This window comes from Penicillium antarcticum (genome assembly GCF_028974205.1).
Source record: "Penicillium antarcticum strain IBT 31339 chromosome Unknown utg000003l_segment0_segment0, whole genome shotgun sequence".
Lineage (NCBI taxonomy): Eukaryota > Fungi > Ascomycota > Eurotiomycetes > Eurotiales > Aspergillaceae > Penicillium > Penicillium antarcticum.
Window position 1 is genome coordinate 1,492,183 of NW_026695301.1, and position 25,596 is coordinate 1,517,778.

A 25,596-nucleotide genomic window follows, 5' to 3' on the forward strand; every position below is an offset into this window, starting at 1 on the left:
CGCTGTTCTCGCATATTGTATGAGGCTTTGAGCATCCTTCGAACTGGAGTTTAGAGTTTGTCTCAGAAAGATCAGAACTTATACTGGGTCCAAGGAACAAGCGCAGTGTTCTAGAGGCTTATTGGCTTTGCAAGCCAAGGCGCCCACGTAGCCATGCAGTTTGTCACAAACCATGTAGGATGCAACCTTAGCACCCACATGGACTGAAAATGAGTTCCGGAACATAATTGTTTGCGCTTTAGTGACTATCCACTTTTCGACCAGGGTGTTCGTAGATGAGACGGGGCCGTCTGCATGTGCGAACTTTTTGGGTGTCATTCAACCTCCACGATTGTAAAAATTTTCTGAATCCTTTCGCCACAGTCGATGATCGCGGAGAACGTCTCAGCCTTTCAGTTGCTTTACATGGTCGTACCCTTGTCAGTTTTATTCCCGCAATCATTCCTAGCGTTTGGGAGTCTGGAATAACTGCATTGTTAGCGCGACTTCGAGTCTTGACCAATTGCAGTCCACAACAGGGGCAATTTCTTTTAATATACTGTGAACAAAATTAGTTCGATTCATTATTTACATTGTGCTCTTACCAGTCCCGGTTGTCTGTCTTGCTTGCCAAGCTACAGCTACGATTCTTTTTCCGCGAAGCGGCTTCGAAACCGGAGAATTTTGGACAATCCAAGGATCTGGACTACGTATACCTGGTACCAGGATAGTTGAATCTTACTGCGAACTCCAGGAATTCAATTATCATGGTTCCTTGGACGCAATGAGATAAGGGAAAGGGAGCTACATTCCTTCGCTTTTACTAGAAAGTTATTTCACCGATTCTGTGGATTCACTACCGGTGCGGTTGTTTCCTAAGCAATACAACCCTAGCCATGTCTCTGAAACAGGAGATAACTCTGATGTCCTCCATTTCCGCACGTCCTCCGTGGCTGTGACTTCCCGGTCAGATCGGGTGCTGATCCGGAGCAATAGGTACCATTAACTAGCTTCCCCCATTTTTTGTCCGTTTCTGGTTTCTTGTGCTCGCTCTCAAAACAAGATATCTGATGCCCATCCGAAGCCGTAGTTTCCATTAACGTTCCCCCGGTTTTTGCGATTCGTATTTTCTTGTGTTCGTTCAAATCAAATATCCGGTGCCCTTAGTGCTGTCCCATTCTCATTGGCTAGAACAGGACATAGCGTCGTCATGGAAGGTCAGTCACTCGCTAGAGTATTCATCTTTGATGGTCACGTCGGCCTCAAAGTACTCGTCGGCGAGGATAGCGGTCTTGCAGCGCTCAAGAACAGGGGTAACTTCTTCGTTGGGAGAGTAGTATTCGTCGTGGATATCGGTCTTGGGGCGCTTGGGGGCAGGAGAGGTGACTTCGGCGTCCGTGTTGTCGTCGGGGGTAGCGATCTTGCGGCGCTTGGGAGAAGTGGTGGTCAGAAGATTCTCAGAGTTCTCAGACCTGACTTCAGTATCATCGTTGTTCTCGGCAGCAGTGACCTTGGAAGCCTTTTTGGTGGCCCGTCGCTTTGCGGGGGCACGACTCTTGGTCTTCGTGGGGGGTAAAGATGCATCCGAGCTATGTCCACCGACGATTTTCTCGAGACGACGCCGGGCACGCAAGTAGTTGCTGCCTGCGGAGATTGGCTTCATGCCTGCAAGGAGGGCGAGTTTTTCGGTATCCAGCTGTGAAGAATAACGTGTTAGCAGATGGCAGATATCTTGTGTTCGGGTACCAACCTTAGATCCCTCATAACAAATACTTCCGTAGAGGATGAGGCGAGTGTCAGCAGCACTCAACGCAGTGTACAGGTCCTTTGTTGGCGACTTGAAGGGGTCCGACATTGTGTTGGCTTGACGCTAGGTTGGTTGAGGACGGAAGACGTCTGATGTCGAGATTTTGGCCTGGCCAAGCTCGGTTGCAGGGTGTAAAAACGGCAGAAGAAGAAATTGTTGGGGAAGTTGAGTTGGAAAGGAGTCAATCTTCTGAACTTGGGCAAAGCAAGTCGGTCTTCTTGCGTGCTGCGTGTGGGTTGGAAGAATCTAAGTTCTATCATTCATTACCTCTGAGAACTTTTTATAGACAGTCAGCTTATAATCAGCGTTCAGATTCACGGAAAAAACTGCTTTCACTCTCCTGATCATTCATGAGTCACTTAAGCCTTCGCTTGTATATGTATTGCTTGTGTCTTGGGGTGAAATAAGCAAGGGAAAGAATCAATTAAGTAAACCCTTTTTTGATATTCGAAATAAATTTCCGGTATACGGCAGTCCAATACGCCGGTGGTGAAATCCGCTCTCTCACTGGCCTTTTTACTGCTATATGTACTATTATTGGTTTAACCAACTTACCTTTTGAACCCTGCCTCAATGTATTGATATTGAGGCGTGTAGTGACAGTAGTAGTGAAGCCAGAAGTGAAGCTAGAAGTATGAATCAATAGTAGTATAAGTAGTAATATAACTGGCATTGTAACGAAAGCTAATACTGTATGTGTAGTCAATATGCCCCGATAAATGAAGGGTGAAATGGGGTTGGTATGATGGCCATCTTACAGAGCAGGCAGGACGATAGCAGGCTTATAAATACCCACACAGCAAATGCTTCCAAGCGCAAGGTGCAGTCTGGATACTGCTTTGAAAGGAGCTTGGCTGTCGACAGGTCTAAGCAGGGTGGTGCCTTGGGTGACAGTGGGTAGGAGAATGCTGAAGAAGGACTACTAATCCTGAATAGGAATCTTGGGGCGAAAAAGCTGATCATTTTGATACAAGAAGAAGCTAAGATCGTAACTAGCATGCGAAATGAAACCCAAGCACTGTTACCTCAGGTTAACAATCCTATGCTGTCACAGGCTTCACTACGTTAGTAGAAGATTAGGTAATACTCATTACCTACACTTTATTTAGCAATTTGACTAGAAGAATTACATATAGTGGATAGTTAAGATATAAAGCTATAGTAATATGTCTTATTGAAATAGGCATAGCTCGATAGTAGTCCGGCTATGCAGACGGGTTGACAGCATAGGGAGAAACACTAACAAACCCACTGCCTGCATAGGCTTTTCCTGTAGGCAAGGCCGCAACCAATTGAAATGGCTCTGAATAGGCTAATATAGCTAGTACATCTTCTAGTGAATCCCGAGGTAGATATTGATTGTGTTCAGGTGTATGAAGAAGCTAAGCATCAAGTACCTAGTAGGTCTACATGTCTACTGAGTGTTAAGCGACTTTAGCCCTAGACCGAAGTTGTCAATATCACTGATAGTCATTCAGTAACCGCGTTTCATAGTATTTTCAACCCGACTGCCCTATACTGTCACCGGTTCCACCACTACACTGTTAAACCTAAAGGTTTAAGCTGAAGGCCGTATCAGACAGCCCTATCCGGTGTCATAACGTAAGCTATCAATGTCTAAGCTGTTGCTTTTCATTCTTAGGTTGGCCCATAGCAATGGTTAATCGCTAAATCTACCTGTAGTTTGAATCCTCCAGCTTCAAAAACGCGTTCAAAAATGGCTATGAAAATGGAATAGAAAGAGAATCGAAGTCGGCCGTTGCGAAGAGCATGTTTCTCCCCTAATATCTGTTTTTGGAAAGGGCATTGAAAGAATGAGGTCACTCCATTCGGCATTGGATGCCCGCTTTGTGTATTTTTCCTCCTTGCTAAGTGACGTTCATTGATTCACGCGTAATCTTCCTTCCATAAAAGGGAAAGCCAATGTCTACGCACCTCAGCAGATCAGCAAACTGAGTCCTAGATGGACTTTCCACATGAGCTTGAAACTGAAAACAAAGGTATATGCAGACGTCTAGTACAAGTATATCTATACAAGAAACCGAGGCCGATCTTATGGCCCCTCTATACTAACATTATATCATATCAAACAGGAAACCAATAAAATCCCAAAATTAGCGCTTGAAAGGCAGATCATCATTCAAGCAATCATCGGTCTTCCCAAAGTACCAGTGGTGGGCATGGAAGTCCGAGATCAAGGGCACACCAGTTCCAGTGTTTCCATCCAAGCTAAGTATACCATCAACAATATCGATGTCAGAAGCGGTGACAGTTGTGTTATCAGCAGATGTGATCCAATATTCCGGACTGACATGAGCGTAGCCCATAGCAATCACAGGCAGCTTTGGAACAGGGTCGTTCTGGTGAGTGAAGCGGTAGTTGTTGTTTTGCGCAGTGATGAACTTCGCCAGGGTAGGGTTGGCCACACGGGGCGAGGCAAAGGCGTACAGCTTGGCTGACTCGTGACCCTTGGTACGGAGATCGGCGGCGGCGAGAGTTGCAACGGCAGCGCCGAGGCTGTGGCCCACAATAACCAGATCATAGTCTTGGTTCTGAGACAGAGCATCTTCGAGCTGTGCGGTTACGTCGTCGCGGACGTTCGTCCAGGAGCTCCAGAAGCCCAGCTCAGCGAAACAGCCACCGCAGAGACCGGGGTCGACATAGGGGAATGAAGCGTCGGCAAACCAGTTGCGCACTGAGTAAGAACCGCGGAAGGCGATTACAACGGCCTTGTTGGTGTCGTCTACAGCGATATAGCCGGCTGTATCGGTGGCAGTGGTGCTGGAGGTATATGTGTAAGCATTGATACTATGCGTAAAGGTGCGATTGGCATACTTGGAAAAGTCATAGATGATTGTAGCACCGGCTGCCTCAACATCAGGGCAGTTGCCCGTCGTACAGCTGACCTTGGTGCCGACTTGAGCAGTATAATCAGTCTGGCAGTATGATGCCGCAGCATACTGGACCCAAAACTTGAACTGGCTCAGCTCATCGGAGGGAACATCTGCTTATGTGTGAGGAATTTGATCGTCACGTATAATGCAGGGAATAGATGTGACATACCGCGAGTCTGCACAGCACTCGGGAGGGCATAGCCCAATGCAGCCACAGCGGACAGGACAGTGAACGAAGATAAACGCATGGTGAATTGGAGTCAATGCCTGTAATTGAACGAGACTGCAGAGCAAAATGGCCCCGGGGAAACATCCACTTTATGTTTTCTTGCATTTTCCGCAACCGGCGGATCCGTACAGTTCCTGCATGGGATTTACCCCGATTCCACGGGACCATAAGGCTTGTCTCCGAAAAAGAGCGCGGAGAAAATACGCCATTCGACCTCGTGGAGGATGATCCTCGGGTTTTCGGTGCCGTACCTGGTATCAAACAACGCGCACATGGTTAATATGCCAGCGATACCGGTGCAAACCGTTAGGGCCCGATTGATAAACCGTGGACGTCAGTTCAGCTGAACCTCGGCCTCCCGGGGAATACTCCCAAACCAGGCCATGATTGACAAAGTTCAGATCACAGGCTTGACTTAAGCCACCAAAAAACGCCGATGACGAACCGTCGGATCCACATGATCGAGCTTGGCGATCGGTAAACCGTGGTCATCGGTGGGGTGGGTCGGTAAGTTTACTCATTCCGGGCGAATGCTCCGTTGATATCAGAGCAAGTGAGACATCCGAGAAGATCGCAGGATACTTTCATGTGCTTTTGAAGTTGCACTGAAGAGAGGGATGGGTTGGTATTGTTAAGTTTGGCCAACCTCGGGAACTACTCGGCCCGGATTCTTGAAACTCTCTCTGCCTTGCATATCAGGCCCATGTGAAGTTTTGAGGTCTTCTGTTAATTATGGACGAATCATTCTGTTAGAGATTTCAGATGTGCACCTTGTATTTCGAATAGAGATCGAAGATATCGACTAAATGAAACGAAAGATCGTGGACTAGCATAAGCACTAGAGGGATAGTGCGTCAAATGAGGCGCTTTTTACCTGAACCTGGACATCGGAATTTGGCCAAGAGAATGCCTTATGCAAATTCATTAGTTGCAAATCAAGGTGGTATGAGTTCCATCTATGTCGCTCCATACTGTCAAATTTTACGGCTCAGCAGACGCCTAGGATATTTCACTATGCTCAATTAGTTATATCTATATCTTGGCACCAAGTTACATAAGGATATTGTTCAAGGCTCATAGCCAGACATGATAGACGATAATGCATCTTGTCCATGGGTGATCTCGCTGTAGAGCTCGGTTAGGTTGAGACATGATGCTTTGGGTATAGCAAACAATATCCTAGCATCCTCAGCCCGTATACCTCAATCTTTACAAACCATGCAGATACACTCTATTGCCAACTCAAACACGAGGTTTCCGCTCCTACATATATAGATTGAGATTCTATTCGGACGGACCAAAAATTTCCTAATTGTCTACATGTAGGCAGTATTGACCGAACGAAAGTCTCATAAGACTTTGTCATACTTTTTCCCTCGCATTTCACATTAAGCATCCATCCTTGATGCTGGAGTGCAAGTCACTAATTCCAACTCTCACCCGGCGATAGCCAGATCGGGAGTTTGGCTTTCCGGCGTTGTCCTTGGGCTTCAGGTTATCGACGCTGGGAGATCCAACCCGCGAGTTGCCCGCAGCAGGGGTAGCCTTGACCGAAGGCGTGGATGTGCGCTCGAGTGCGTATACCTCAACCATCCATTCATACCAGACCTTACGGTCATCAGTTTGGCGGTACATGGTAACGACAATCTCGCCATTTTCGGGAACATTGAGAGGAGTCTGGGCAGAAACATTAGTATAAAAGCAAGACACATGATAAGGAGTGTAAATTGAAGCTCACCTTCAAGGGAAAATAGATAGGGAACCAACTGATCATGCTTGCGCTCTTGGCATCCATGGTCACGGGATTGGTAGACAGCTCCACATCACCGTAAAGCACTGTCTCAAAGTAACCAGCCAAGCCATGGCATGCGCCACGGTTCTGGGCAGGGAAGGACAGACGGGTCTGACGCACATTGTGTGCATTCGAGATGGTAGACTGCATGGGGGATTGGGGAGGAATGTGGAGGTTCGGGTGGGAGAAAGACCAGGCGGTCTGTACATTCGGAGTGGGGAATTCGGTGGCAGTGAATGATGCCGATGGGGTAGATGCCCGATTTCCATTGTTGGCGTTTGAGCTTTCACCACCAGTAGGTGAATCCGTGGTGGACAGGAAATCAATAGCGTGGAGCATCACAACATATGGTGTCTCCGGAGCCGCGGGGTTGGAGACGGTCTGGTGCACAACATCGGCGTGCAGTTTAGGAGCAGAAACCGGGGTAAAGTGAGCGGAGTATGATGCTGGAATGGAGATTCCATGGGTTGGGTTGATGAGATCATTCACACCATCCAGACATTCGGGGGAAAGCTCATTGTCAGCGAAGGATCCAAGCAGTTCCGATACGATAATGTCCACATGGGTGTGTGTCATGCCCGGTCCCTTGGATTCAGTTGTCCGGCCCGGGTCATTTGCTCCCTTTTTCGGGGTGTAGAGCAAGGAGTCCTCAATTCCCAAGGTATCCCCGACGGGCTCCTGAGTACCCTTGGTCTGCTGTGGGCGAACCAGAGGGCCCTTCCAACTGCGCATGTCAGATTGAACAAGAGTGACCTTGTTATCCCAGATTGTTTCGTTGTGGCGCTGCAGCAACACGAACGCATTCTGATTCTTCTCCACAGCCCACATATCGATTTCGACACCAGCTGCCGCACTAGCTTTAAGTGCTCTAGTAACTAGCGGTCCTCGACCAGCACCGACAACAGCGAGAACTACCTTGCCATCTGGGTGGGATGTGGGCTTCTTCTGGTCCGCCCAATCCCTCAATGCCTTGGTGATCGCCTTTTCGTACCACTCATATTTGATGGGATCTTTCTCAAACACTTCATAAGTGATGCTCTCCAGGTTGACCGTCAAGGGCTGCAAAGGTGCCTGCAAATAGTCTTGGTATCCCACACCGAAACGCTCAATGGCAGTGCGCGGAGGCTGGCGTTGCTGAAGGTTCCGAATATAAGACAAATGGGGGGTTGGGTCGTTGTACTTCTTGTTCGCCTGGGACAGACTTGGATAATCAGATCCAGACAGTCGAGACTGGTTAGAGCTATCGATGCCTTCAAGTCCAGGAATAGGACCAACACCACACAAAAGAATCCATGGCGCGGTTCGAAGACGCATCATCTTGGCAATCAACGCCTGGTGTGATTTTGCCAGGACTGGGTATCCCTTCTGGTTCTTCAAGAATGAGGAAGAGTCAATCGTGAGCAGGTGCACAGGTTCTGAGTGCCATCGGGACTGCACATATAGAGATGGAAGCTGCTTAGGCATTGCGAGAGCTATGTTCCACGTTAGCCTTTCTGAGAGAAGATGATAATGCAGCTACTTACCAACAAATAGTCTTGTATGATACTTGCAAGTCTTTCGGATTGCATCCCACGCATCCCAGGTTCCAAACGGATCGACCTTAAGCGAAGCACCCTCATCTGGCTCCAAGTACTCTGCTCTAGCAAGCGGTGCAAGATCACCCACAGTATCAACCTCGACCTCGGGGTTGTCAACCATCTGCAGCCAGATGTGGAATTGGATGTAGGGGCCAAGGCTCAACGCATCCTGAACGGTACGCGCGTAGTAGATTACTCCTTCGGAATGCAATGCACCATGGTGTAATTTTGGCCCGGAGATCAAGAGATATCCAATTCCACAGAATGCAGCGTACGCAACCTCAAGCATTAACACTTGACGAGACAGGTCAGCAATCAATGGGTCTGGCGAGCACAGATCAATCCAGCTGCTGGTCACACCGACTAGTTGGCTGGTTGCATCGTTAGGGGTCAAGTAGGAGTCTGCCTTGGACAGTGGCGGAACTACCAGAGGCCGAGTGTTTTGAGTAGTAGCCATTGTCCCAATAGAATCGTAAGAAGGGGACTGCAAGGTGGCCAAGTAGTTTGATAGCAGGCCCAGTACACGAGAATGAAAATGCGATGTGGTAATTGGGACAGTCATCATGTCATACTATATCATATCAAATTAGTATCAGAAGGCATTGGGGTTGAACATAGAACCAACATTGCTCTCATGCACCTGCTGGATCACCTCCGGAGTCACAGAGATCAGCCTGTTGTGTTCATGGTGACCAATGCAAAACGCTGGTCCTGGATCTTCCGAGTGATTATGGTTCTCCATGCTGAGCGAGAAGTCTGGCGCAACGGTGGGGGTGAATTTAAACTAGGGATATAGCCGACTGGGAGCTCTTGACGAGCAACGGAGCAACTGCTCGGCCTGAGGTCAGATGGTACTCGCTGACTATATACCGAAATCTGCTTACACAGAGATGCTCAGTCAGGAACAGGACATCAACAAGCCAAAGTTTCTCGATCCCTGTGTGGAGCGCGGCAGAATATCTGGGGCGGTGAGTCTGATAGGCAGCTGTGGCGCTCGCCCGACCTTCCTATCGGATATTTTTTTCTTCGCTATCTCAGCTCTTCCACCCGCCGAGTTTGCTCTTCAACACTCTTCGGCTTTTCACAATGACCATGGCTGATAACCGCTCAGACTCCGAAGGTGGCTCCCGGGCCAAGCGCCAGAAGATGGACGCCGGCGACCCAAAGAACAACCCTTACCTGGCTCACATGTACGAGAACGATGACTCCAGCAAGAATTCGTCCCTGGCAAAGTTCAAACGCCACCAGACGACTGCCGCAATGGCAAAGAAGGCCGAGGACGGCGAGATCAACCCTTTCAGTGGCCGTCCCTACTCTACCAAATACTTCTCGATCTTGAAGACTCGTCGTGACCTACCAGTCCATGCGCAGCGGTGAGTGATGCCTGACAGCCATTCTGTAAGAAGGTATACTGACCCTCTTTTTTTTAGCGATGAATTCCTGCAACTCTACCAGCAGTCGCAAATCCTGGTCTTCGTTGGTGAGACCGGTTCCGGAAAGACCACTCAGATCCCACAATTCGTCCTCTTCGATGACCTTCCCCAGACCCAAGGCAAGATGGTCGCTTGTACACAGCCGCGTCGTGTTGCCGCCATGTCCGTCGCACAGCGTGTCGCAGCCGAGATGGATGTCAAGCTGGGTGAGGAAGTCGGTTACAGTATCCGTTTCGAGGATATGACCGGCCCTAAGACCATCATGAAGTACATGACTGATGGTATGCTGCTTCGTGAGGCTATGAACGACCACAACCTGTCGCGCTACAGCACAATCATGCTTGACGAGGCTCACGAAAGAACTATGGCCACCGATATTCTGATGGGTCTTCTGAAGGAAGTTGTGGGTCGTCGCCCCGACTTGAAGATCATTATCATGTCCGCCACTCTGGATGCGCAAAAGTTCCAACGCTACTTCATGGACGCACCTCTTCTCGCAGTTCCCGGTCGTACCCACCCCGTCGAGATCTTCTACACCCCCGAGCCAGAGCAAGACTACGTTGAGGCCGCCGTTCGCACTGTGCTGCAGATCCACGCCACTGAGGGAGAGGGAGATATCCTTTTGTTCCTGACTGGTGAGGAAGAGATTGAAGATGCTTCACGCAAGATTGCTATGGAAGGAGACGAGATGGTCAGAGAGGCTGATGCCGGTCCTATCAAGGTCTACCCATTGTATGGTAGTCTGCCTCCTCACATGCAGCAGCGCATCTTCGACCCTGCACACCCCTCCTCGTCGCCCCGGCGGCCGACCTGGCCGTAAGGTCATTGTCTCCACCAACATTGCCGAAACCTCCCTTACCATCGATGGTATCGTGTACGTGGTGGACCCCGGGTTCTCCAAGCAGAAGATCTACAACCCCCGCATTCGTGTCGAGTCACTCTTGGTTTCTCCCATCTCCAAGGCCTCTGCTCAACAGCGTGCTGGTCGTGCTGGTCGTACTCGTCCCGGAAAGTGCTTCCGTCTCTACACTGAGGGCGCATTCAAGAAGGAGTTGATTGAGTCTACATACCCTGAAATTCTTCGGTCAAACTTGTCATCCACAGTCCTTGAACTGAAGAAGCTCGGCATTGACGATCTTGTCCACTTTGATTTGATGGACCCCCCTGCCCCAGAGACTCTGATGAGAGCTTTGGAGGAGTTGAACTACCTGGCCTGTCTCGATGACGATGGAAACCTTACTCAACTTGGTCGTCTGGCATCCGAGTTCCCCCTCGACCCAGCGCTTGCCGTCATGCTCATCAGCTCTCCCGAGTTCTACTGCTCTAATGAAATCCTCTCCATCACAGCCCTCCTGTCTGTGCCCCAGGTCTTTGTCCGCCCCGCTGCTCAGCGCAAGCGTGCCGACGAGATGAAGAACCTCTTCGCTCATCCCGACGGAGACCACCTGACCATGCTGAACGTGTACCACGCCTACCGCGGCGATGAAGCTCAGTCGAACCCCAAGCAGTGGTGCCACGACCACTTCCTCTCGCTGCGATCCCTCCAGTCTGCCGATAACGTGCGCTCGCAACTGCTCCGCATCATGGAGCGCGAGGATCTCGAGATGATCTCCACGCCCTTCGAGGACAAGAAGTACTACGAGAACATCCGTCGCGCCCTCTGCGCCGGTTTCTTCATGCAGGTCGCCAAGAAGGACACCGGTGGCAAGAGCCAGTACCTCACCATCAAGGACAACCAAAACGTCCTCCTGCACCCGTCCACTGTGCTGGCCCATGAGGCCGAGTGGGTCCTGTACAACGAGTTCGTCCTCACAACAAAGAACTACATCCGTACCGTGACGGCGGTCAAGCCTGAGTGGCTCTTAGTAAGACACCCATCAAGCCGTCCATTAAATGTGAATTTTAATTAACCGTTCTTGTACAGGACATTGCCCCTACATACTACGATATTAACAGCTTCCCCAAGGGCGACATCCGCTCTGCCCTCACCCGGGCTTCCGAGCGTCTCCTTCGGAAGGAGAAGATGCGTACCGAAAAGCGCCGCTAGACAATTTGCTTTACATTCTCAGCCTAAAATCATGGATGATATGCTTTCTTCCTGCGCCTTTCTGCTTTCCCTTATGATGCCAACGCATTGAATAAAACGCCTGTTTTCTTGTGCTATACCATACGCTTTCCCCTGTGATATTCTTTTAGAGGCCTTTCATTGTTTTTTCTAGATCTGCAATTGTACATATACAACAGAGGCCATAAGTCCTTTCACCACCCCACATTCAAATGATTTAGATGATCAACCTAAAATACTTGGCAATGGGCAAGGGGGTGAAAAAGGAAGACAAAAGAGAGGCCAGAGAGCCCAGGTTCACAAGTAATTCATGAAATGATAAACTCGCTTCAAGGATTTTGCACAGAATTTGTCTTATAGTTCCTTCCTTCATAGCACTGTGAACAGACTTAGGACCCCCATTGTAGAACGACACATTCCGAAATTCTAAGATTTGATATGCTACGGAACTAAGCGCCGATATGACAATTGAGAAGAAAAAGGTATCCATCCAATGCTCTAGAATTTCAATTGTATGCACCGCGCCGCCAATGCTCTTAGGGATGTATGTGGGAACTACATTGATCTGTGTTGCCCTCAATACTCCCGTGGCTCTATTCAAAACACGGGTAATCATTTAATATACAAGGTCTCACGGAACAGGTTCAAAGTTCAGTTTCTGACTGGAAATCTGTGTCTTCCAATGCTTCCAAATCAAGGCCATTTACGCCTCAGTGGGAGGAGGCGTGGTTGAATCTTCAACAGCCGTCTTCGCTGATGCCTTGGCAGCGCGTTTAGATTGCCTCGTCTTGCGTTTGGGGGGTATCTGAGGAGACAATGTAGACATCGATCTGTCAAGCGTGATAGAGCCCGCGGTTCGAGTGAATTTGTGGTTTACAGGGAGGGGTTTCGGTGTTGATGTGTTGATGGAAGGCTTAGTCTCGGTGGAAGGGATAGGATTTGGGATATCACGCTTCGTGTCGGAAGAGGGGTGCTCATTTGTAGAGTCGGAGATGTGGTGTTTGCGGAGTTCAAAAACGAGCTCGCGGAGTTGTGCAACCTCGGTTTTGAGTGTGGAGATGTCTTCAGCATGTGTGTTGTCGGCAGGCTTGGAGGTCTTTCCTCGGCCGTGGCCAAGGGCAGCAGACATGGCATTGTTTGCGTGCTGTTCAGCCATTCTGGCATTTTGGTGGGCGAAGGCGCTTTCTGAAGGCATTTCAAGGTCGCTCAAATATTCACCAAACGTGTTGCCAAAGTCATAGCACTTTTGCCATACAGGACGATTGATATTCTTCTTTGGTGTTGACTTGGCAGCCGCAAACCACCGTTTGAGATCATCTTGAACGAAAGGTGCCATATCCGCCTGTCGAGACAGGAGTTGGGGATCAAATCCACTGTGGATTGCAGCCTTGATCAATTCATTCGATGTATCAAGTCGATCACATGAATCACAAAGGCCCACCATTCTTCCTATTAATCGCTCAACAGAATCGATGCGATGATCTGTTGACGATACGAGGTAGGTCACAGCTCTTTTCAACACATTGGCACCCTTCTCCCAGTCTCGGCGAATACTGTAGAACCGGAGGTATGTGAAAAGAGTCTCCCAGCTATCAAAGAAGCCTCCACTCCGTGCAGCCTGGAGCCAAGCGTCGGCTCGCTCGGGTTGATCAAAGCGCAAAGCAGCGCCGATCAAGCTGGCATAGATGACAGGATTGGTGCTATTCAAAGAAGGCACAATGATGTCCAGCCCATTGACCTTTCGGTGTTTGTAATAGCCCCTGCTCCCCAAGTTCACGGAATACCCTTCTCCACCGAGCATCTTCAAGAACAAATCAAAGTCCTTGAGATTCTTCGACTTCTTGAAGAAAGATATGATCGTAATCACTAGCGAAGGATTGATGTAGAATCGGTTTGGTAATAATGTTCGCAGAAGCAGCTCTACCAAATCATTTTGACGGGTCCGTGTGAATGCCATGATCATGAGTCGGAAAGCTGTCGGGCGTTCTGGGTCTGTTGAGCTCAAGATGTTATTAGATAGTCTTAGAAGCAGCTCTTGGAGGGACATCTCCTGGCTCGTGTAAGAGTTGATATCGTTCGTAAGCTCGGCATCAAGGACTTCGCGCTCCCTTTGCATTTCGCCCAATTGGCTTGCAGCATAGTCCTTGGTGATGTCGCTGAATGCCGCGTCCCGTTGTGTTTTTAAAGTGATCATGCGGTGCCGAATTGTGTTTAATTCTTCAAGGAGCTGGGAAACGTCAACCTGGGGGGTCTCAAAATCGGCCGCGTAATTCATCGAAACACCGGAATAACGGTGAGCAATGGCAGGCCGTAGCAGCATTCGAATAGCGAACTGCCTCAAGGCCAATTTTTGTATAGCCTTCAGACGAAGGTCATCTTCAAGAACCCAGTGAGGCAATGTCTCTTGTGCAACAAAGATCTCACTCTCGTCTGTCTGATCGAGATCATGATCTTGCTCTTCCACAGCCGGCGAACTATCCAACAGGCGGGCATTCACAGCATTCAATCGCCTTCGCTCAGTATGAAAAGATCTCAAAGAGCGATTCATATCCGGCGGGGATTGGATTCCGGGCGGGAATCTTCCAACAGGGCCTAATCCCCTCGTCCGCATTAACCGATTGAGACCTCGGTTCTCTCTTCCTGATTGTAACGAAGCCAAAATCCGTTGTTCCTCGTCGACCAATTCGCTCACTTCCGCCTTGACCGCGGCAATCTTTTCGTCCCAGTCATGTCGGCGTCGATCTTTCACACTGGCATCGGCAAGGGCGGCGGCGGCGAAGATGCTGGTGTATAATGCAGTGACAGAGTTACCAATTCGAAGTTTCCGCTTGCTGGCAGCGGTAGCCGATCTCGAAGTGACACCATTGGCGGTGGTACTCAAACACCCGATGCAGCGGCAGGACGACTGCTTCGAGACAGCGCGGGACCACAACCCCTGCATTCTCAGGGCATCGCTCGTAAGCAATGATTAGGGCAAATTTGGTGAGTATCAATGAATTGGACTCCTCTCGGAGCCCGGTCGGCAGTAGGAGGTATATGGCGATGAACGGGGAAACATGCGATGCGGAAATAATCGTGCAATCCGCAAATATCGGGATCCAGTGCAAACACTGCAAACAAGCTAAGACCCCCGGCCGGCTGCATTTGAACACCGTTGAATGTTTGTAGTTAATCGTACTTTTTTCTTGTTTTATAAAGACTCCTTTCCCATTTACAATGCCATTTACAATGGTGCACAAGTTACTTGGTTTTGCCGCCGGGCTACTCGCGTTGAGCTCCGCTGCCAATGCCCATGGGTCGCATTCAGAAGACAAAGCTCCCTCCGATGATTGGGCCACGAGACACATGATGGGTAAGACAGCGTCGTGTAGATGATCTCGGATATGGAATCTGTATTCTGACGTGGCATTCTATAGAGGAACACCACATCGAAGGCTTCGACGCCCCCTCGTTCTTTATCGTGCACGACTACGATTCATCAGGTTTCTGGACACATGACGAAGTGCGCAAGACATATGGTATCGACGACGAATCCAATTCCGATAAGAGTGAAGCTCGCAAGCAGGATGCCGTACAATCAGTGTTTGATATCTTCGATTCTGGAAACACTGGGTTCATTACCAAGGAGGACTGGCTACAGGGCATCGCTGCTGGTAAACGCTTGCCCGATGTCGGTTTTGGTCCTGGGCACCATGGCGATATGGAATACGAATATGAGATTCACCACTTCGAGAAGTTCCATGGCGATGATACTACCGAGGAGGATTTGATCCACCCTCAGGACATTGAACATTTCCGCAGGCATGACGAGGAAGAAGCTGCTGCTCTTCGTCTGGAGAAGCTGGAGGCCATGCAGATTATTTTGAACAATATTCCCCAGAAGTTTCGCCGGAATTTCTAGGCCGAGATAGCTTTTCTTCTTGTTGATGTACATATACACGTTTACATATGGATTGAACGATTTGATATCTAAGGTCAATTGGTATCGGGCAAAGTAAGGGGGTACTTGTAAAAGTAGTCCATGCAAGTATTCCACGGGGATGGACGAACAAATTTTGCGAACACGTCACTATGTGAAGTGACATATCCTATCAAGAGCTCAGATCAATCTTACAGATTTGATGGTCATCGAGGACCAGTGTTTCCTCCGAAGGCTTAAAGCTGAATATCAATTCACCGAATGGAATAATGGTGCGGAGAATAGAATGTCAGGATAGCTGACAGGAATCACCCTTCAAATATCCTCAAGTCCCTATCAGCTCTCCCAGACGGAGCTCCTATCCCCACGCCAAAGGTTCGTTCCCTCTAGTCTGCGTAAGCTCCCACCTGGCCTGATCAGGCATTGTTCCTTTGGACTTTTTTGAAGTCAGCGTGCCAATTCAACGGAACGAAAAGCTGAAGTCGAGACATTTCTCCGTCTTTTAAGAGTCTCTTTAACGGCTCAAGAAATTTTGTCGGCTTCTCATGGCCAAACCACTCAGCCGTTTCCTCCGACGCCGGCATTCGAAGCAATATGCGTAGCCGTTGGACACTGGGGAAACTCTGCTCGAGCAAAGCGAGGAGCGCTGTGTAGTGTGTCATCCAACCATACTCCTTTATTCCAGCATCAGGCAATGTCTCCATGGAAGTCAGAAGAGAAATACAGCGTGTTGAAAAAAGTCTCGACAAAGAAAGAGTATCCATGACAATTCCAAATGCGTGCGTAGCAGAAGTGTTCATGGCTATATTGGGCTCCATAGAGGAATTCCAACGCTTCGTCATATCTACAGTATAGCATACGCCGTTGTTCTTATATTGTGAGAATATCATAAAGACTTACCCAATTTGGCAGAACCTCAACCACTCCACGCCACCAACCTTGGGATTTACTGGAACATTTCCATCTTCCTTTAAGGGCAGAAGTCAAAAGCCGGGTCCTCAGGGAAGCCGTCCCCTTTGCCATAGGCACAGACACTATGCTACCACTCCCACGGCCCATCTTTCGGCTGCGGCAAGAATAGGCTCGTCTGTTTCTGGAGGTATGCGATGTGCACTCGCTGACCACTTCTAAGCTCAAGGTGTGTCGTCCTTCTTATCTCAGCTGGTATCCGGAAGAAGGAATTCTGTTGTTGAGGAGTATATATTTTTGAGTTCATGTACCAAATTTGCGCGGGTTTTGTTTTGGGCACCTTTCGTTGTTTGATTTGGCTGCCATTGATCTCAGAGGTACAATCTGATATTCCTATTGTTTGTGCTTGAAGATGTTTGAGAACAGCCTTAGGCCCATGACTATGGCGGAGTATGGCAGCATTGGGCTCGCGCGGGGGGCTAATGTCCATAGTGCGTGAGAACAGTCCTTGTGGACTGCGATCTTCTAGGTATAAGCTTCATACAGCTAAATTAACACATTTATGTGTGATATCGAAAGACTAATTCGACGCCAAGGCCCACGAAACTCCCTGTGCAAAGACTAGAGGGGACATCTGATGGACTCGGGCATAGAAAACAAATACAAGAGCGATGGGGATCTTAAATTTCAAGCAACATGAAATTGACCAACCAGCCAAAGATGACGCAGACCCGCCGAGAAAAATAATGTACGAGATTCGGAACTCATAATAGGAAACGCCGAAGTAGAGTATGGAGACGCTAAAGCTCAGAAAAGAGGGAAATAATGAGTCGAGATAGACCGAGCTCAGTACCGGAGCAGTCAACGCCCATGCCAAACAAAGAAAATGATGAGGCGAATGCCCCAGATCAACGCAAACGAAGCTCTTTCAGTTCGTCCAGGGGAGAGAATTTGGTTAGCTTGAGTGGTATAGAGAGGCCCACACTCAGTAATCCGTGGCGTAACCCAACCTGTCATTTGAGTCAACAACACTGTAACAAAAAGATGAGCATAGATCTAATCAAACGGCATATCCATATCCACATACGAATATTGTTTCGTCAAAGTTCCCTCTCCACCCTTTGACAGATCAATGTTAAAGACGTAAAAGTTGCCATCACTAGTCACAACCATGACTTGGGGAGTATTGCTGCTCATAGCAACAACACTCCTAATCGGTCCAGAGTTTGCTATTCCAGCAGGACCCTGATTTGCACGGGGTAGCTTAATCCAAGCAAAATCGCGTGCTGGCTCCCACATCTCACTGACACCTTTAGGAAGATAGCCGCCCATTCTGGCTGCAACTGCGCCGCCGACGTTTTGCGATGTTCGGCGAAGCATCCCCATTATGGTACCGTTGTGCTTTCGTGAAGCATCGGACCCAGCATCCCCCATCTCATCATCTTCTGGAGAATACCCATAAGGCGGAGAAGATTGGTCACGGCCCGGTGGAGAGTGTGATGAAGGTCTATCTGGTGATGGTCCTTGCTGGGTCAGCTTGAAGATGTGGACGGTGTCGGTGGACGATGAGACACATAAGAGAGTGGACGTAGTGTTAAAAGACATGCTGTAGATTCGCGATGGCATGGAACCTCTTCGGAATTGGTATAGCTTGTGCCCATCAGGAACGGAGAACACGCGGATAATGGTTCCTTTGTCAGACGCAGTGGCGAGCAGTGTTCCGTCGCTATTCAGCGCAATGAGAGCCAAAGGAGAACGATGCGCCTCTATCACGTTGATAGCTTCTAGCTTGACTGCATCGAAAATGAGAACATCACCTGTTGTGGGAGCAACATGTGTTGTCCCGGGTGGAGCGTGTGTTGGCGGGCTTGCAGATGCATGTGCCTTTTGTGGGAGAGGGTAGGCCATGTAGCAATTTTCTGATGATGGCGCAAGGGCGCAAATGGCTGTTAACTCGTCAGTAAGCCCAGAAACGGAACATATCATAAGGATCCGCACCATTAGGGTTTGGTGATGTATCGATGGTAGACAGAAGCTTCATGGTCTGAATATCATAAAGATAAATTTGATCCTCAAGGACAATAACAAGTCGTTTCCGGTTCAGCTTCACTGCCAAAACCGTCGTTGGAAATGTCAACTCGCATATTGTGCATTGCCGCTGTAAATGGTCAGTTCAAGTTCTATCAAAATGCCATCATCACAAGCAATCCAATCGGGAGCATTTCTGCGTACCTTAGTATTTTGAATCTGCAAGCGTCTCGGAGACAAGATCAGAGCCACAAGGGAAGTCGAGAACAGCATCTCAATAACTGCAATATTGCCCTCTTTAGCTTCATAGCTCTTGGCAAAGGGTTCAGTAGTGAAGATCTGAAACCCCTTTGATGTTGCTACAACTGCAGTCAGCAATGACGACCAAAGTAAATAGTTGCAGACGCAGTCCGGCCCGGAAAAGGACTCACCCACAGCCAGGTAGCTGTAGTCCTGGTTAAAGGTCACGAAATTCATGGCCATCATGATCAGTAGCCAGTAGGTTGGTAGAGGGCAAAAGATAGCAATCTTCGGAATGTCGGAGATACCCCGCTTAGGGCGAGGTCGAGTGATGGGGGCTGAACCAGCAACTCTTTGCCCGTCACTGGCTCCGTAACATCTCTTGGAATGAGAACTGGCTGGGATGATTCGCGGACGAAGCGGTGAAGGATGAATCTGATATCCGAGAAGTCCTGGACAAAGTCGCAAGCGAGAGGTTACGCTTGGGCCACACCTTGATTGCCCACCGCCTACGCACTTGTAAGGTTATCGCCTTGACTTTGATTTCACTGAACTTCACTTTCGAGGATATGAGGCTGCAGTGAGGTATGTTACTCTGCTAAGAAACCGGAATGCGATTACTTACCTCTTGTCATAACTAGGCAAACGAGCGGCCTTTACCCAACTACGTCCACCATGTGACGTAGATAAGCCACGATCAGGCTTCCATCTTTCGTCCTTTTATCGCGACACTGCAACGATGATCGATGACTGTAAAACCAAGAATCTGGGATTTAGCTGGTCGTGGGCTTAAGTGGAAACGCCCAAGTTAGCGCAGGGCCTTCTGAAGAGCCCCAAAGCTGCCCACCATGCCCGCGACGCAAACAGTGAGTTGTGGATAGCGCATCCATTACTACCTGGTCTAGATAGCTCGTACACTACGAAAATACTGTCTGTAGTGAAAGCAGTCTCTGAGAGGATCTTCGGTGAAATTTTTGGTCGAAAGGAAGGCACTGGTGGTATACGACCTGACAAAGTGAATGTTTGGGATGAAATTTGCAGAACAGCCATCTTTCAAGAACACTCTGACCTTCGCACCAAGATAAGAAGGAACGGAACTCACAATAATTCAAACGCTTCAAAGGATAGATGACCATCAATGATCTATACATTGCATACTTGGTCTTGAAGGTCCAGCGGTGTACCTGACGCAACTTGTCTTAAGGCTGATGTGACCGATGTCACATATCAGGTGTATTGTAGTCTTTAAATGCGGCTACCTACATTAACAAGCACCAGCACGGTCCTCATTGCAATGTAATGTATCGTGGCCCAATGGCATTTATTATTGCTATGGTAAGCACTTGGAACAACTACGCCCAATCCTTGCATCACAGTCACCGAACACAACATGCATAGATCCCCAATCAGCGATATAAATGGCCTGGATACAATAGATCCCAATATATACTGCAGGGGAAGCAAAGCAAAGCAAAGAGGCCCTATCCACGCCCTATTGCTTACCCGGTACATATACCCTACACTCATGCCCCAACACCCAACAACCAGTACCCAGGAACACCCAAGCCAATCCGACCAGGGCCCCCAACCACGGGTCTTACAAGATACGTGTCCACAACAAATTCCAGTTCCAAGGTACTTTTCGAAGGGTTTGATATCGGCCCGTGTACTGGGAGAAAAATACCTCGCCGGCGAAAACAAGGTACGGCAGCTACCCGCCTCACACGACATCTTGGTCCAGGATTTGCGATTTGCCAAGAGCGGCTGGATTAGGTCGTTGTTCCACTCAAGCCTGGTGGAGGGTTTATTTAGGGAGTTTCATGTTGATGGGATGATCTTCAGTGCGGAGTTGTATAAATCATACAATACTGTATAGTACGATAGATTGTATCAACTGAAGTAGAGTGGGCAGCATTAACCACTAAGCAACTCAACTCAACTCCGCACTGCACTTAGTTCTTCAGGCTACGAGCTGCGAACTAAACAGGTTGCAGACATCGAAAGTGCTCGCTGACAAGAAGGAGGTATAGTATTCATAGCGAACTCCACATCTGTGGATTACTATGTGGCACCACTAGAGTATCAGCGAAGAGGTGGCAAAGATGCAAACAAACAACCAGACAAGATAGCAGGTGACAGACAACGCGTCCAGCTAGCGTCGAGTTCAGGGCTTGCGCGCAAGTGCGCGCAAGGCCGATCATTCTGTTTCCGCCCGTTGATGTGCAGTTCCTGCACGTTCCGGCTGGTGGAGTTCCATCTGGGCGCTTTCCGGAAGGTTGGGAGTCCACTCTATGGCCTTACGCCGAAAGAAAAGCGGAAAGTGAAGGAAAATGGAGAAAAAGAAGTGAAACAAGCCGAGGCACAGCAGACTCGACAGTATAGCACTACAGTGCTCCAACCTCCATCCCGTTAGTCTCACACACATGAAGAAAAGAAAATGGACTAGCGAGCGTTGTAGTAGCCAAGACTTCTTTTCCGGCAAGGGTTGCCTGCTGCCGAGATTTCTGTGGGAGATGGCCTATAAGGGTCGGCCCTATGAGGGATCGAGGTAAGATCAGCGGAACCCGATTGCGCCTGACACCTTGTCGGTTCAGGATATATGTATCTGCTAGCCAATGACAGTAGCAGGAGGCTGAAAAGGGCAAGCGATACGCGAAAGATAATGGTGCGACCTTGCACGGTATACTTCGAGGTACATCGGCTTGTTTTGGGCAACGGTAGGTACCTGATTTGTTGTTTTGGCTGGGCAGACTTTGCCATCTAAGTTCTATGCTGCAGTCTACAGTATGGCCCAGCTGAACGTTGATATCTATGTCTCGGGCCTTTTTGTTAACCGGTTTGGGTGTTGTTTACGATTGGGCTTGGGGTGTATATCCCGTTGGATACTCTCCACCTCGGGTGGAGCGCAGTGGCGATCCGGGGTTAGTTCCCTGTGCATCTTTGGTACTTTGGTGTGTGTTTTGATGATCTCTGTTATGAAACAGGGAATGCGTTGCTGGAGAGTTCGATAATATATTGCGATGACCAGTAAGGTGGACGTATCTCAGAAGCAAAGCGATCCCCACGGTCTGCATCTAAGTATATCCTGATCAAGTATGGATCTATCGGAACTCTGCTATCTATCAAATTGACTTTTGGACTTTCCATGGACACGAGCTGCTGGCACAATATCCGGCTGGTAGGGGTTTCGTATCCGAGGCGGGGTTTGATATCCTCATATCTTGACTTGATCTTTAGTAGTAAGGCGCAGGTCAAGGATGTAAGTGGAGTCTAAGGTCTGAAACCCCCTCCCCCAGACGCACAGACTGAACTGGACCGAGTCGGATATCAAAGAATCTCAGCGTCATCCAAATACACTTTGTGCGATGATTGGATGTGCCGAAGGGGAGTTGGCCGTGGATGGCCCAATAGACTTTGGTAGTGTGCCCGGGGGGGGGGAGACGTGGAAAGTGGCGAGGATCCCTGTGTATTCTCCCACAGTGTAAGTTACTCCGTAGATGTACATGTAGAGAAGATGAAGTGGAGTGGGTGGAACCACGGGCGGGACTCCGGGGGAATGACGATAAGTGATGATGATGAGAGTAATATAGACATTGTTCTGTCCACCCTAGTTAGCTGTTCGGGCACACTTATCTGACTTATCTCCTCAATTGTTTCTCATTCTTCTCCCCCCTTGCGCTTCTCGTATGTATCCCCCCCCACCCCCCTTCCTTTTCTTTTATCTCCCCCATCTCCTGTAACTAACAACTTTGCCCTAGTTGTGATAATCCTTGATCCACTCCCGAGCCCCCCTCCAGACTCGGGCGCAAACGATGTGATAGTTGTTGACGCTCCCAACCTCGTTATTGTTCAACCCACGTGTATTCTTCGTTAAACTGGTTGAACAGCCGACATTATGGCGACTGTGCTTGTCCAGCAGCAGTCGTTGCACCATTCAACCCCTCCTCCTTCTCCCCTCCCATCAGCCTTGACTGTCAACCGGCGGCCGAGTCCCATCCCCAACAAACATATCCCAGTATGCCCTCCGGGCCCGACTCCATCGACCCCTCCTCAACCAGCATCTCCGGTACTCCGGTCTGATCAGCCGTCATCGTTATTGTATCCCCCAGATGAACGACTTCGCATTGGACGGGCTCCGTCTCCCGCTGTATATGCCATCGAGGCTTCCAAACTGGCCGCTGCGATGGACCACCAGGCGTCGCAGCCCTTGCCCGACCCATCGCAGATGTTCCCTTGGCTACATGGCCTTCATCCAGACAACCACCTACAAATAGGCTTCTTTCAAAGTCGCAAACGTCACTCACGCCGATCACCGAAATGCTGGAGAGGCTTGACTGTGGTCAAACTGGGGGGCGATCTGTCAAAGTCGCGTATCAAAGGCGCCGTCAGCCCTAATGAAGTGATTGCACCTTCCGCCCGGTTCTTGATGGCCGATCCCCAGGAGGGATTCTCCGTGCGCAACTTCCATATTCAGACGGCCAAGTTGGCTGCCATGTCCGATATTGTTGTGTATGCCGAAGATGACAGCAGCCAGGCTGCTCTTGTTGCGTTGGCAGATCAGTTTGCGACAGCACAGCATGCCTGGAGATTAAAGATGGATCCCTTGCAAGAGCGACCCACTTACAACACCTTTATTGTTGCCAGTCAGTTTCTAAATTCGTGCATAGCAGTATTCAGCTGACATGTCTAGCACCGTTCTCCGAACTGGAGAAAGAACACCCAGACATTATTGCAGTCGATTCAAAAGGTCAAACAACAGACCATGCCATGGATTTCGGTGAGTCAGGAAATAACCAAATGCAAATATCTTGTCTGACAACGATTCAGGCCACTGGGAACGACGGGAAATGTGTACCATGTCTCGAGCAACCGAGATTTCGGCCAATGTTTGGTTGGGATCTACCCCAGAATTCATGCAAATGGCCGGGGCGCCGTTGCCCAAAGATGAAACATACGACTTGTTAATTGAAGCAAGCGACCAAGCCAACATCCCTGGTCCCCGTTATCTAGCCAAGCTTGACAGAGAACTCGAGACCGGCCCTCAGCGCATGGAATTCCCATCATCAGGATCTCTGATCCTCCCATCCGGCAACACCCGTGAGGTCGAGGATATCGTCAACACCATCCGATGGATCTACTATCTCGCGCACCCAGAAACCCCAGCGGATGAGCACGATACTGACAGCGACGTTACCATGGCCAGCTCGAGTGGAAAGCACCGCAAGGTCTTAATCCACTGTGGTGATGGGTATACCGAAACCTCTCTATTGGCAGTGGCATACTTCATGTTCGCGGAAGGCGTGCCAGCACACGAAGCATGGCTCAGACTACATTGCGACAAGAAGCGAAACTTCTTTGCCTACCAGACAGACGTTGCATTCCTATGCCATATCCAGGGCCGCCTCTTGCAGGAAAGCCCAGCGGCTCAAACCCAAGCTACAGATGTCGCAGGGACCTGGGACCCAAATTGGTTCCACAACATGGATGGCTCCTTCCCTAGCCGCATCTTGCCATATCTGTACCTTGGGAATTTGACACACGCCAACAACCCCGAGCTTCTTTGGGAGCTTGGCATCAGACGTGTACTCAGCATTGGCGAGGCTGTTAATTGGTCCGATGAGGACCGCGCTACCTGGGGGCCGGATAACTTGATGTACATTGACAATGTCCAGGACAATGGCATTGATCCCTTGTGTCAGGAGTATGATCGTTGTTTAGATTTCATTGGTATGGGTTGCAAATGTTCTCCTACCTTGTTCCAATTTACTGACCCATTTACAGAAAAAGGCAAGCGTGATGGTTCAGCTACATTGGTTCACTGTCGAGTTGGCGTTTCAAGATCTGCCAGTATCTGCATTGCCGAGGTCATGGCCTGCAAAAAGCTTTCTTTCCCTAGGGCGTAGTAAGTTTTCACCGAATATTGTTATCGTCGATTGACCATGTTAATGCTTTCCAGCTGCTATGTTCGAGCAAGGAGACTCAATGTCATCATTCAACCCCACCTACGCTTTGTGTAAGAGACTCACTTGGACCTTTCAGTCTATCCCATCTGACAACGAACTACAGTTACGAACTTCTTCAATGGGAAGAACACCAAATGAGAAAGCGAAACGAGCCTGTGAAGCGAGAACTTGAATGGCAAACCGTCACTCGCGAGATCGCTCTTCTCAACAAGCCCTATTCGAGGGGCTAAGAATAACGTCGGACCTCGAAGTTCGAAGCTGGTTCTCGGCTTCACTTACCCCAGGACGAATCTGATTTACTCTAATTTCTCCGGTTGCCTCTCGAGAGACAACATGATACAATGAATTTTAACGACTGCACGAACAAGAGATGACTTTCAGATTGGATCTTGGCGCACGGCGTTTCGAAGATCTGATGGAAATGGGAATGAATTGCAATGACCATGTTTGAATATTGCAACACTTTAACCTCATCTCTGTTCGCAACGATCTTTTGTTTGTTTTGTTTTCTTCAGCTACCTTTGACTTTGTTCTTTTACCATTTACGTCTATTTGTTTATCACTATTTTCCCACCCTCTATTATTCATCGTGTTCTTTATTTGCCGGCCTCAGCCGAGTTTGCACTTCTTCTTCCCATATCATTTCGCAGCATTTTCATCCATGATTTGCCCTTTGAAAGAGTATCATTCTTCATATTGCCCTGCATGTCTGCAACGCGGCTCATAGGATGATTGGTTGTCTTGTTTACTCCCAAGAGTAG

The 25,596-nt window shown here is 49.0% G+C and overlaps 8 protein-coding genes across 8 annotated transcripts; 3 read left to right on the forward strand and 5 right to left on the reverse strand.

Moving 5' to 3' along the window:
* Positions 1-1,201: 1,201 nt before the first annotated feature.
* N7508_003273 (uncharacterized protein) lies at positions 1,202-1,834 on the reverse strand (the record flags this gene model as incomplete). The annotated part of the gene is made up of 2 exons (XM_058461339.1): positions 1,202-1,675; positions 1,730-1,834. 2 exons carry the CDS (start codon positions 1,832-1,834, stop codon positions 1,202-1,204), a joined length of 579 nt encoding a protein of 192 aa, XP_058321916.1.
* A 2,066-nt stretch (positions 1,835-3,900) lies between these two features.
* Positions 3,901-4,928, reverse strand: N7508_003274 (lipase family protein; the record flags this gene model as incomplete). The annotated part of the gene is made up of 2 exons (XM_058461340.1): positions 3,901-4,790; positions 4,850-4,928. The coding sequence occupies 2 exons, from the start codon at positions 4,926-4,928 to the stop codon at positions 3,901-3,903; spliced, it is 969 nt and encodes a 322-aa protein (XP_058321917.1).
* Positions 4,929-6,292: 1,364 nt separating this feature from the next.
* Positions 6,293-9,020, reverse strand: N7508_003275 (protein arginine N-methyltransferase; the record flags this gene model as incomplete). The annotated part of the gene is made up of 4 exons (XM_058461341.1): positions 6,293-6,586; positions 6,648-8,173; positions 8,225-8,849; positions 8,904-9,020. 4 exons carry the CDS (start codon positions 9,018-9,020, stop codon positions 6,293-6,295), a joined length of 2,562 nt encoding a protein of 853 aa, XP_058321918.1.
* Positions 9,021-9,364: 344 nt separating this feature from the next.
* Positions 9,365-11,758, forward strand: N7508_003276 (DEAH-box ATP-dependent RNA helicase PRP43; the record flags this gene model as incomplete). The annotated part of the gene is made up of 4 exons (XM_058461342.1): positions 9,365-9,651; positions 9,709-10,443; positions 10,472-11,576; positions 11,636-11,758. The coding sequence occupies 4 exons, from the start codon at positions 9,365-9,367 to the stop codon at positions 11,756-11,758; spliced, it is 2,250 nt and encodes a 749-aa protein (XP_058321919.1).
* Positions 11,759-12,479: 721 nt separating this feature from the next.
* N7508_003277 (uncharacterized protein) lies at positions 12,480-14,717 on the reverse strand (the record flags this gene model as incomplete). The annotated part of the gene is made up of 1 exon (XM_058461343.1): positions 12,480-14,717. One exon carries the CDS (start codon positions 14,715-14,717, stop codon positions 12,480-12,482), a length of 2,238 nt encoding a protein of 745 aa, XP_058321920.1.
* Positions 14,718-15,004: 287 nt separating this feature from the next.
* On the forward strand, positions 15,005-15,677 carry N7508_003278 (nucleobindin SSP120; the record flags this gene model as incomplete). Its single annotated transcript, XM_058461344.1, has 2 exons — positions 15,005-15,128; positions 15,193-15,677. The coding sequence occupies 2 exons, from the start codon at positions 15,005-15,007 to the stop codon at positions 15,675-15,677; spliced, it is 609 nt and encodes a 202-aa protein (XP_058321921.1).
* Positions 15,678-17,589: 1,912 nt separating this feature from the next.
* Positions 17,590-19,115, reverse strand: N7508_003279 (phosphoinositide binding protein ATG18; the record flags this gene model as incomplete). Its single annotated transcript, XM_058461345.1, has 5 exons — positions 17,590-17,635; positions 17,692-18,550; positions 18,603-18,762; positions 18,837-18,991; positions 19,064-19,115. The coding sequence occupies 5 exons, from the start codon at positions 19,113-19,115 to the stop codon at positions 17,590-17,592; spliced, it is 1,272 nt and encodes a 423-aa protein (XP_058321922.1).
* Positions 19,116-22,767: 3,652 nt separating this feature from the next.
* pps1 (tyrosine/serine/threonine protein phosphatase PPS1) lies at positions 22,768-25,065 on the forward strand (the record flags this gene model as incomplete). Its single annotated transcript, XM_058461346.1, has 6 exons — positions 22,768-23,515; positions 23,563-23,649; positions 23,700-24,599; positions 24,654-24,774; positions 24,829-24,885; positions 24,939-25,065. 6 exons carry the CDS (start codon positions 22,768-22,770, stop codon positions 25,063-25,065), a joined length of 2,040 nt encoding a protein of 679 aa, XP_058321923.1.
* Between the last annotated feature and the right edge of the window lie 531 nt (positions 25,066-25,596).